At 41.5% G+C, this 12401-nt stretch overlaps 1 protein-coding gene across 11 annotated transcripts in view; it reads left to right on the forward strand.

The window, feature by feature from the left end:
- Nucleotides 1–12401, forward strand: part of nav3 (neuron navigator 3) — a 280821-nt gene that overhangs the window by 146448 nt on the left and 121972 nt on the right. For 10 of the 11 annotated variants that reach the window (XM_057323574.1, XM_057323576.1, XM_057323575.1 and 7 more), the window contains exon 1: nt 392–894. The exons of the other annotated variant lie outside the window; for it this stretch is intronic. In XM_057323574.1, coding sequence (XP_057179557.1) covers nt 619–894 — 276 coding nt within the window. In that variant the 5' untranslated portion in view covers nt 392–618. Of the gene's footprint in view, nt 1–391; nt 895–12401 lie in introns of those variants that run through there. 11 annotated transcript variants of the gene reach the window in all.

The raw sequence follows: 12401 nt of genomic DNA on the forward strand, positions 1-12401 counted from the left end.
TTACTTTCACTCCAAACATTTTTTCTGTGTTCTTTTTGTACTCATTCTATCGTCACTATGTTCAGTTGTTCCAGCTGCTGCCAGTGTGAGGTGTCTATGTCCACCTATCAGAGCTGGGTCACACGAAGGCTGTTTTGACAGTTGCAGGCGAATTGTGACGCGCTGCTATGGAATGTTCCTCCAATGACAGAGGAGAAACCGGAAAGGTAGAGCTGTGCGTTTAAGTGCATATGTGTAAGAGAGGTGGTGGTAACCTTCCCGTGAAGTTCACGCCCCCGAGAGCTGTTTGGTTTTGTAGTGGTGCTCTGTCAGTGAGGAAAAAGGAGGAGTGGTGTGAGAGAAGGAGGGGAGAGCGTTCTCAGTAACTGCGAGCAGCACAAGCTGTCAGCAACAGAATGAGCGTGGCCACGCTCGCTCTTGCTAGCAGTGCTCTCTGAGAGACGAATCGCCCCCTCCCACCTCTTACAGTCCTCTGCCAGACGTCAAGAGCAGACACAGGGCTCTTGTCTCTCTCTCTCTCTCTCTATCTCTCTCGTGTGAGAAAGCCACGAAAGACACTCCTCCACTTCTTCCCCCTTGTCTTCCCTTCTTATTCTGCTTTTGGCACTCTGAGGGATCATGCCTGTGGTTGGTGTTGCGTCAAAACTCCGGCAGCCAGCAGTGGGGTCCAAACCCATTCACACTGCACTGCCCATCCCCAACCCAGGGAGGAGCAGCATGGCACATGGACTGACACCCAGGAGCTCGGATATCAGGGGCACAGAATCTTCTATGTTGTCCTGTCAGTTGTCACTCAAGACGGACATCATGGATAGGAGGACAACCTCGGTCCTGGCTCCGGCAACAACTTTGGGACGGAGTAGCAGAGAGGCAGAAGAGAGCAAGATCTGCAAGGTCAGTGAGCTACCTGTGAACTACGCATTTATCCACGTGTGAAGTGTTTCGGTCACATTGTTTGAGTGGGCGATGATTTGCATCACAGGTGGCTCTCATGTTGCTCCAAGATGGCCTGTTGTGTTGCTTGTGCGTTTTGCGTATTTGATATGGGATTATAATTATTCATGGTTTGGATTAGGTAAAATTGCATAACTATAGCAGGTGCCATAGATTTGACGTTGTTGACATTTGACGTTGTTGACTACATTATGGTCGAAACATTTTGATGCTTTACATCTGAAATTAATTTTAGATTCAGTTTTGTCAATCAAGGGAAATTCACATATTTTTGAATGATGTGTATTGTGGCTGGTTTATTTTTGCAAATCTTGTCACTCATACAGCGGATACTTCCAGTTTGCAAGCGAGCCATTGCAGCAGTTTTGCTGTGGCTATTAAGATCTCTTATCTGTGAAATGAAGCATGGAGGCAGTTTTAAGGGGGTGGTTTGCGGGGGAGACTCAGCCACCTGAGAAACCCTTGTGTGTAGCAGAGCGGGGCAGCATACTAACTCCCTATCTTCCAGATGTGGTGCTCCGTTACAAATAGATGGCCAGTGTTTCTCCCCTCCGACTGCTATACTGCTCTTTTCTCAGAGTTTGCTTTATTAAAAACCTACATTTCAAATATCTGGCGAAAGATAGACATGTACAGATCACCATAAGCGCTTTCCCATACAAAACAAATGCGTGCCAAAGTTTCCGAAAGTCGTTTGCAAACATTTGGTTGGAAACCCGAGCAGAGACGGTCAGAGGGCGGGGCACTTTAGCGCGATGGAAGTAAGAGTCTTTCAAAACTCCCCGCCAAGCAGATTCATTCGAGCTTTCTCGCAAGACACGCCTGTCAGCCGGGAAAACTGAAAGGAGAAGGATTTTCCTGTTTAGTTAGCTTTTCCTGACCGTTGTCTCATTTGCCATTGGCCTCAGCAAAGTTTGCGACCTCTTTTTTTCTACCTCCACCCAGATCCTTACAGGCTGCATTTTCTTGTAACCTGCAGGAAGTGCGTGCTTACTTCAAAGCACAGCTGTGGTTGACTGCACAGGGATTCTGGTGCTGCAGTCGTGAGATTGTTCAGGGTTGCTGCAGGGCAGCGGGACATAAAGAGGGGAAGTGTGTTTTATCATTAACTCTGTGCTCGGTGACCTAAGAGGCTGTTCGCTCAAGTGTCATGCCCTTTAGTAAAATGTCCATCAGCCTGCTGTCTTCACTTCAGTCTGCATTATAAATGCAGCTGGGATGCTAATCCTAACCAATGACAATGCATTTGTCTTAATTTCATTCTGTCGAGTCATCCCCTCCCTAACTTAAAAAAATGTCCCACTTGTCCCTGTCTGACTTCACAGGGGAACAATCAGCCCTAATGTGGGCTTGTCCACTCAGGTCTCTACACTCCTTTTAGGAGTTGAAGAGCCTGAGGCGGTACCTATTTTCTCTGGGACTGACATCCCAGCTTTGGTGGGGCTAGTAAAGCTGTCAAAGATTATAATGCATTGGCACGACTGAGTGAATGCTGAAGAAGTGGTTTTTGTTTAGTCCCCGAGCTCCCCGCAAGCCTGTTTGGACTTGTGTGTAGTCGTTCCCACAGAGGGCAGCACGTTCACCTTGTTTGGTGTTGACACAAGCTCTCTGCGTCTGCAGTTTGATTCGAATCGTGTGTCTGGACAGCAAGCGCATGACAAACTCTGTGCTAAAGGACATCAGTCAGCCTCGCAGCTGGCCGTGTTGTGATCTGCCAGTGCTATTTATCAAGTTTCCAAACAAACAAGAGCTCCGCAGAACAAGATTTTAAGTAAACTCACGGAACAGTTTAACGGCTAGTGTGAAGACAGACGGCATGTGCACTGTAGATGGAAGCTCATTTAGACGTCCATAAGAGGAGTTGTGCACATGAGCATGGATAGTTTAAAGTATGCAAGGGCCTCATCTCATGACAGTAGAGACTGAAAAAAATAAAGGCCCGGCCAAGATTGTTCCAGTCACTTGTTTTAGAGCTGAGCAGTTTCCCGTGGTAAACTGAGGAAATATGTGGTTGGTCTGGATGGTGAAGTTTTTATAGCTTACACTGTACACTTTATATACCTGAGAATAAGGGCAGTCAGGGTGTGTGTGTTTTTGGGCTTAGAAAAAGTGAGAGAAATTAAAGGAAAACAAAAGAACAGAAAAAAAGTGTTATTTGACCCATTCTCTTGATATGGAGACGTTTCCTAATTGAACTTTCACAAAGTCTTACAGGGTAGATCCAGAGCAGTTCTCTTGTTCCGGCTGTATCGCCCTAGGTTTCAACACACTTGATTTAATAACTGATTTAAAAATGGAATGACTCTACGGGGTGTTGTTCATAGTTATACAAGCCGAAAAATGGGACATAAAAACTTACGCTGAATACTGCTTATGTTCAGCGACAACACATTTAAGTGTCAAGCTTAACAAATATGAACAGCATGTTGAGACAGTTACAAGAATGATAATTCAAAAGCTTTTTTAAGATTGATATGTTACATTTTACAATTATATTTTTTGTATCTATTGCATTATGTAATGTTTTAAAACAATATTTTTACCATACTTATTTGGCTGCTGAATGCATGTCCATTGGGGGAGATTTAAGTCTTTCACAATGTATGTTGTTTTAGTGTTCAGTTCAGATAAATGACTGTAATATCCAATTCTCAGGGGAACACAGGTCTTCCGTCCTGTGCAAATCTTTCATTTACTTGGCAATCTTTCACTTTTCTTCAATGCGTTTCCTTGTTGTCTTTTGTGATAAAGACATGTGAAATCCCCCAGATGCCCCTAACTGTCAAAACTGTATTGTCAACAACGTTTTTGTCAAAATATTGTCTCCCTCAAGCTCAGCAAATCCCATTCTTACTGTATAGTTTAGCTTACATTTGATTTTTCACATTGATTTTAACCTACACAGGTTAACATGGGCTGCCTTAAGACTCTTGTCATCACAGGACGTCCTCTTACACGCATTCACACGCACATTCTCACTCTCACTGAGGTTTGGATGTTGTACAATAGCAATAGACTCCCCAGGGTTCAGTCCTCAGCCCATTCAAGGTTTGTCTGTTTGAGTTTAAGAAGTCAGGGAATGTAAACAGGCCGCTGGTGGCTCGCACTGTGTTAGATGGTAAGCGCAGGGGATTGTTGAGAGTACAAGGGGACAGTGCGTCCGTTTCCCAGCAGCCAAGGTGCTGTCAGTGAAACACTGGAGCTTGAGGTGGGGAGGGGAGGGGGTCCTTCTGTTTGTGCATGTTCCAGCCATGGGTGGTCTGGCATGCTGCGCACCTTATCTGGAAGAGTACAAGACACTGAAGACAAGTGATGACGCTCCTATTAGACAAGTAGAGGTGGAGACTTGAAGCCTGAGGCATTGAACAGATCGTCTCACAGGGAAAAAACCCAACTGCTGAAAGAATTCTGGTTTTACTAAATATGAAATATATGTCTTCTTAACTCACACTTTTTAGCGCAATTCTTGAGGCCCATGTGTCATCCCACTTCAAAATCTCTCTCTTATATATATATTTAGAATGTATTATTTAGTTCTGCCTTTAAAATGACTTTTAAATGACTCCACTTTTTTATACTATTCATCTTCTTCCCTCCATATCCCCCGCATTATAAAACAATATCCACCTTTTCAATGAATTCCTAATAGATGAAATCCAGTCCCATTCTGAAGTTGTCCCATAATCCTCTGAAATCCCAAATGCTGTTTCATGTTGACTTTAAATATTTTGACATCTCATTACAAAACAGAGCTTGTTTACAAAACACCCTTCACGTTTATATTTAACCTCCCTGGAAGCCAAAACAGTTTTAAAACAGAAAGAAAAATAGACCTGAGCGAAAGCTCTTGCCAGGCAATCCTGTTTTCTTTTTTTACGGGGTTCAGTGGTCCACAGACCAGGAACATTCTGTGCACAGGTCAATCCGAAAGAAAAAAATACATCTAATAACGTTTAACAAGCTGGTAGATGTCATTTTCTTTCCCTCTGTTTGGCTGAGGACTTTAACACGTTATCATTACGTGAGCCCCTGCCACGTCTGATGTTCTTGGTTGGTGTGTTGATGTGATGTTGGATTTGTTTTTGTTCGGTGCAGCCCATTGGCGAAGCTTACTTTTACACCACACACACCGGGCCATAAGAAAAACCCAGTTCAAAGGGATAGCCATTAAAACATGACAGAATAAGACAGATGTAGCGTTGCGGTATACACTACCACATGTTTGATGTGTGCTACCATTAAAAAACAAAAAGGAGCCAGAAAACACAGACATGATTTGCATCATGTCAATCATTTCCATTAACTTGTTTGTTTATACTGAGATAATAACATATTGTCTACATTTAAACTTAACCCATACAGAAACCTTTTGCAAGTTAGTTCCAGTCCTCAAATCAGATTTTTTCCTCAAATCAGGTTTTTGGGACACACCTCTGTTTTCCTTACTTTTTTCATGCATTTTGATGTTTGTTTCATTGTTGGATGATCTTGCAATCATGTGTTTTTGTTGTGCACTTGGCAGGGCATTGTGTTAGCAGCGCAAAGGGTATGCGTTTGATTCCAAACAGAACACACATTCTGAAAGTCACTTTGGATAATAGTGTCTGCCAAGTGCGTAAATGTTATGTTATTACTGTATACCATCAAGCTATGATGGCCTGTGTCTTAGTCAGACGGTGATAATACCCTCTTGCTCATGGCATACCGATTTTTCTAGCTAATTTCCTTATAGGGGACCATTAGTGGATGCTCACAAATGTGGGTGATTTCCAAATAGAGGTTTTATCAGTAAATAAGGTAAACATCTTATTAACTACCTACTAACACCCCCTCCACACACACACCTATAAAATAGTCCCTGCCTGAGAGGGAAAGATATTAATACCTTTCACCTCCTTCAATCTCTTCTTGACAGCTCTTTATCTCTTTTCTTAACTCCCTTTTCTTCCTTCGCTCTCATCAGCCGCATTTGTTCGCTGTTACATAAACTTTGACACTCTTCCCACCTCGCTCTCACTTTCTCTAACACGCTCCCTCGTTCTTTTACTTTTTTTACGTCTCTTCGCCATCATTTTCCTGGAGCGTTTACACTTCATTCCAAACCTCAGCTCGCCTTTTCTCACAGTCCCTCTCTCTTTATTCCTCCATCAGCACGGCTTCATTGAGACAGAGGCAGTGCGCACACCTGGCACTGTCTGTATAACTGGCTCTGATTACCCGCCACGAGCCGAATGCCGCACGCAGAGGTCACGCACACACACACACAAAGACTTTCTCTTGGCCTGAGAGCAGAAACATCTGGGAACCCAAAGCATGAGGCTCTTTAGTAATCAGCGGGGACCAGGACAGGGTCGACATACAAGCATGCAACTAATACAGAAGAGGAAAGTACAGAATGAGATGAGTGTTAGTCAGCCACACTGTGTGAGTCAGACTGAATTATTATATGGTGACCAGCTAGAGAATCATGGGATTGCATGACTGATGTTCAAGGTCTCTTGCATTTACGTATGGAGTCTGCTTTCTGATATATGTGAATGTTTAGAGGTAATTAGGAATCTCAGGAAACTTTTAATGGCTACCGTTTAAAATAATTGTTATACAATGAGTACTAAGACTCGCATGTTGCTCCCAATCCATACACTATTATTTTATTTTACTGTGGAGCACAGAAGGAAATTGAACCGACCACGTTGTGCCAAGGGAGTTACTTAAATTTAGAGGAGTGTTTTAGTACTAGGTGATGGAACTGAAATTTTTTAAGCCAACTAAGAACAAATAAACAGTTTATTCGTGGCTAATGGTATCTACAGTGGTTCACCACTGCGCTGCATATTCGTTCATATAATTTAATCTGTGTCTCCCCTATGCCCACACCAAATGGACTGTGAAGTACACTTTGGGCTCACTTAATGTGCATGTGAATATCCTATTACATCAACCAACAGCCAATAAAAAAGTTTGACTTCTTTATATTTACATTTCACGCAATGTTCATTTAATACAATAATTTAGGCTTTTAAAGACTACAGCTCATTTGGAAAATCTATCTTAAGCTGGCAGCTGTGTTTTGGAACCAGTAGCGGGTATCTGGCTGATTCAAGCGTATGATTATTTGGTTGACCAGCTAAACGTGTTCCAAAACCAGTTTGACCACCTTAAGTTGCTGTGACCGGTCATTTGGTGCTGGTCCAAGGTGGTCTAGCAGCTAATGACCAGTTTGGATGAGCTTTTAACAAAGCTACCAGTTTAAGACAAGGTAGTTCATTCACGGCCTAATCATTTGGAAAATTGATTCATGTATCCGGCTTCACAAAATCGCCATGGCGGACCAAAGGTTAAGTATTTCCCATAAGTCACCTAATGTTACATTACTTTGGAAAAGTGTTAACCTCCTCATTAATGGGTGTTTAAAACAAAAATGCCTCCTGCACAGCAAAACTATTCAGGTCAAGACCAGGGTCATTATACATGACAGGGTCTGGCTTTTAACACACACTTCCACCAAACAAACACCTCTGTGTTTTATTGACGAAAAGCAGAGTTTCCTAATCTCATAATTAGGGTGTAATCTCCTTAAAAGCATAATGTTCCTGGGGTAGTGACCCTCTATAGAAAAAGAAGAACTGTTGTCCTCCAAATAGTTCAAGGTTCAGGTCAGCCATTTATGCAGTAAATGATGTTTGATGGGGTTTGAAGCCTCAAAAATGTGCAAACAAGCCTTCTCTCATAATAAGCCAGGGGGAGGGTAGGTTAACCTTGAGTGAATGGTCCATTACTGCGGTTATGACAGAGGCACATGGGCCTATTGTGTCCGGTACTGAACCCATGGTAGCAAACCTGCTGATGTAATCAATGACTCAAATCTATCACATGCTTAGTGGATATTTTTGTGGACTTTATTGTCTTTCTCCAGCGCTGTCTTCCCTGTATCGATTAGTGTCTTTGTGGCTTTAGCGGTTGTTATGGGAAGTTCCTTAAATAGGGAGAATGTGAGGATGTTCACATATGTGTTTGTTTCTGTGGTTGATGTTTCTTTTTGACTATAAAAATTATGCAAACACTTTAGTGGTTGTATTAGCTCTTAACCCCAACCATAATAATAATCCTTGGTTGGAAATATGTTTTCAGGTCCAACAAAGATTCCTGGAATATCTTACTTGACAAAATCATGGTCATCTTCAAGATCTTCATTTTCTTCCATTAGAGTTGAATTTTTGGGGGAAAATGTTGATGCTTTCTATTATTTTCTTGTACATTAATGTTTGTTTGAGCATTTTAGATCAGTCGGGACGGTTGTGTGGTAGTTTTAAGTTGAATTGGCACTTTGCACTGAAGAGGTAAGATTATTTGGCTCACACCCCTGCACACCTTCAAAGAAGATGTGCACAAAAGACTTACTGCACTGGAAGTAGATGAAAGCACCTACTTCAGATTTTAAAGCTTTAATCGGTCCAAATCTGCTTGCCTCCTCTCTCTCACTCGTTCTTCATTGTAACATCATAATGGGGCAACTCAGAGAAGTCAAGGATAGATGGGGCAGAGTAAGGGAGGAGAGTAGGTAGGCGGATGAAAAGGGTTGGTTGCCTTTCATGGATCACGGATCCTTATTTCTCTGTGGAGCATAAGTGAATATTGCAGTAATCTGAAGTAGAGCTGGTTACGTTTAACTTGGGTTACAGAGATTTGAGGAGTAGTGTAGCGATCAGAAAGACGTTTAGGGTGGAGTGTCATGGTTTCTGTCCTTTGACCCGGCAAACACACACACACCCTAACAGCCAGACACATACACACAGTGGTGGTAGATATACTCCAAATGGACTGCTCCACTGGTGTGTATAAACCCTGGAACACTGCGATATTCATTTTCTCCTGGTTGACAGGGGCTATTAGTCATGCAAAGGATGGCTAAGTTACATTGCTTGAGGCTAAAGATCACTGCGCTGAAAACAAGCCTGCCCCTGCTGTTCTATCTTATGGACACAAGAGCTCTGTTTGTATGTGCAGATCAGTTTAAAAACCGCAACGGTCTTGCCAACAATTTTTGCTTTTCTGTTAGATTGTTCATAGGTGTGGTGGCATGTGACACTTAAATTCTGGGCAACAGCAAGAAGGATGCTTGGACTGAGTTGCTGCCTTAGGGTCCCAAAGCCTGTTTTGCTGAGGGTTACACAAAAACAGGATGTTTGAGTGCCTTGCTACAGATGTGAAGGGAAGAGAGAGAGAGTGGGACAGGGAGATCTTTTTGACCCAGTCTCGACGGAGGAGTGACCTTTTGGTAAATGAGTGTCCTATCCCACGGCTGAAGGTACAGCGTTTCTTTTTTAAATTACATTTTTTGTGCATTAGTTCTGACTAATGCATTAGTTCTCACAGAATCTGAGCTCCTTTTGCACATTGTGCAATCTGTGAAATAAAAATAAATCTGCATGTGGTAAAAAAAATTAAGCGCTAAGAGCAACCCTGTACTATTTCCAAAATATTAAAAAAAAATTTTTTTAGATAAATATATTTTTTAATCAAATTTTAGATTCTGTGCAGGCTTAATTTAGACAACCACTTGTCTTGTGTATACCCGGTGGTCCAATCAAATTGCTTCCACACAAATAGGAATAGAGTAGTATGGCAAACATTAAAATTTGGACCTGAGGTGCACTGTTCTCACACAAACTTTTATTGAAAGTAGGCATCGTTTTTTGAAATTTTGCCCAGCCAACAGACGAACTAGAAGTGTGCCAGCGGTTTGCTGTGATCCCTAATTGTTAATGTGCTACGTGATGCAGTGAGTTGCATTGTGAGTGTGTTTGTGGGCCTGAGCTTGTTTTCTCTTGTTTATACACCAAAGTAGCACTTGGCTGCAAGCAGTTACAATTTAATAAGGCGGTTGTTTACTCATTTCTAAAGATCCACTCTGGATGTACTCTAGGTCAGATCCCACCTCTGTGCTGGCAGGTTTGCTTTAAACCGTAAAGTTTATGTTGTAGTGTGCCCATCTCTGACTTGCTAACTAATTTTACAATCCGCCCTGAAACTGCCTCTCTTTTATTATAGCTGTAGGTAATGCAACCAAGCTTGGGAAATAGACCCTCCTCCAATCTAGCCCCGATTTAGTCAACACCCTACTGCGAACAAACACCAAGTGAACTCACTGACTCAAAGAAAGCAAAGTATTTAGGTGCATGAATAGATTTGGGAGCTTTCTGCTTAACCCTGAAAAGAATGGATTAAGAAGAAACAGGGGTCCGATGGTAGAATAGGGTTGGAGTGTGGGTGGTGGTAGAAGGGATGAAAGAAGAGGTGTGTTCGCCAGAAGCTTTTTTATTTACCTCTAGAGGCAGCATGAATGCCACATGCACCTGATCTTTCATCTCCTCCGGCTTGTAAGAAATAGAGAGCAGATTGGATTTTGGTTTTCGTGACACTCTTGATTGAGGACAAGGAGGAAAGGTCCTTACTGTGGTTAGGCGTTGCGTGATGTACAATATAGAAATCTGGCTTCGAGTTGGTCTCAACACTACTCTATAATATTGTTGTGATCGGAGAGCTCATTGACCCAAGATGAGAATAACCCTCTGCCATAAATAAGCCTCTCCAGCCACATTCAGAGTTCAGACATAAGAAGGGCAACGGTGGTGGAGAGAAAGACCAAACGTCTTCTTAAACCTCTGCCAGACAGCTTCTTAAGGAATGTTTGCATTGGAACACAGCTGCACAGAGGGGTACACCGCTTACACCATGCGGCACAGAGACAGGCTGGTGAAGTTATCTGGGAGCCTTAGGCCAGGATTACGATTGTGGTTTCTCAAACACGATCCCTTTCTGATAGCTCCAACAGGACTTATGTACCCACTACTGTAAAGACTATAATTTAGTAAATTTGTTAAACTATTCAAGCGCATATTTGGCGACGGTCAGTGACATGTAGAATTACGCCTCGCTCAAATGGCTGGCATCTGTTTTAGAAGGGCCTGTCTCTCCAGCCATCACTCTATTCGTCCTTACTAAAGATTGCATGAGTGCTCTTTCAAGGTTGCAAGTAATTGATAGGTATGTATGTGTTTTTAAAGATGCAGTTGCTTTTTTCTGTCTACTTTGGTAAATCAATCCCATAGGAAAGAAAATTTGCTATTAGATCTCTTTACTATCTCAGTTGTATCTCCTAGACAGCATTGAAGATCAAATAGAGATACAGACATCTTCTCCTCAGAAACAACCCGTATAAACTTGCGTATCTTCTATAGTTTTGAAAGAAATCTTACTGTCTGATAATTTTCTTAGATTTGCCAATTCAGCCATTAAAAATCCATTTAATATTAACTTGTCATGACATTTTTCATGAAATTATTTCTAAGAAGTTATCTGGCCTGTGCTATCTACATTAATAAATTTAGGTTAAAACGCTTTAGAACAAACTTCATGTATTAGTTTTTGAATTTAAATGGCATAACTGAGATTATGCGTTATGAAAGAGCAACCACTGAGCAAATATTTTCCACTGGAATGGACAGTACAGACTGTCTTTGTTCACAGCTTTTTGCTTGGAATGTAAACCCTTTTCTTTGAACATATATATATATATATACAGTATATTATATGACCTGACCATTTAAGGAACATTCCTGATCTGTCCGTTTGTTTGTGGTTAGCTCTGTCTTTATAAAGGTCACCTGCTGATTTACGTTAGTTTATCTACCATGCGGGTCTCTGAAGTCTCCTCCACAGTGGAATACATCATTTAATAATCATTTAACAGTGTTGAGCTTCCATAGAAGAGGTAACGTTTGTGTCGGATGTTTTTGATTTGATCTCTCACACAGGCTGTCTGGCTCAGGCCTTGTCTGGATTTTCTAAGTGCTCGGTGTAGTAAAACTCAGGGGTGGTCTGCCTTACTTAGAAAAAGGCTTTAAGGTTTCAAATCGAGCCAAGCTTGATTGTACACAGAAAGGTCAAATGCTGGTGTAAAACCTGTGTATTTCCTATATTTCTTATAAAAGTAAGAATGTAGATGAGGAATGATTGCATCTGGCTTAAACACTAAAACCAAAGTAGTTTATACAATTTGCCAAACAGGTATTACAGACTCTTGGATGTACTGTAACTTGATTACAAATAGCATGCAGATACACGCAAGACCATTTCAAGAAACTCCCAAACTTTGGTCTTCTTAATGGCCGGCAATGCTAAATGCTACTTTACATTCTGTTGGAAAAATTCGTTAGAAGTCATAATTATGATGTGATTAAAGTGATTTTGGTCAAAGAAAATAAAAATGCTTTGAGCAATTCATTAGTTTTTCTCTCACACAAAACAGCACTTTTATTTTCACTTACTTTCACAAACTTCAGTTTGCATGCTACATGTCACAGAGAATGAAGGGAAATGTACATATATTTCTAATATTTTTATATTTTTAATATTTTTTATTAGCATTACTCTGGGATGCAAAC

This window comes from Triplophysa rosa, linkage group LG24 (genome assembly GCF_024868665.1).
Source record: "Triplophysa rosa linkage group LG24, Trosa_1v2, whole genome shotgun sequence".
Taxonomy (NCBI): Eukaryota; Metazoa; Chordata; class Actinopteri; order Cypriniformes; family Nemacheilidae; genus Triplophysa; species Triplophysa rosa.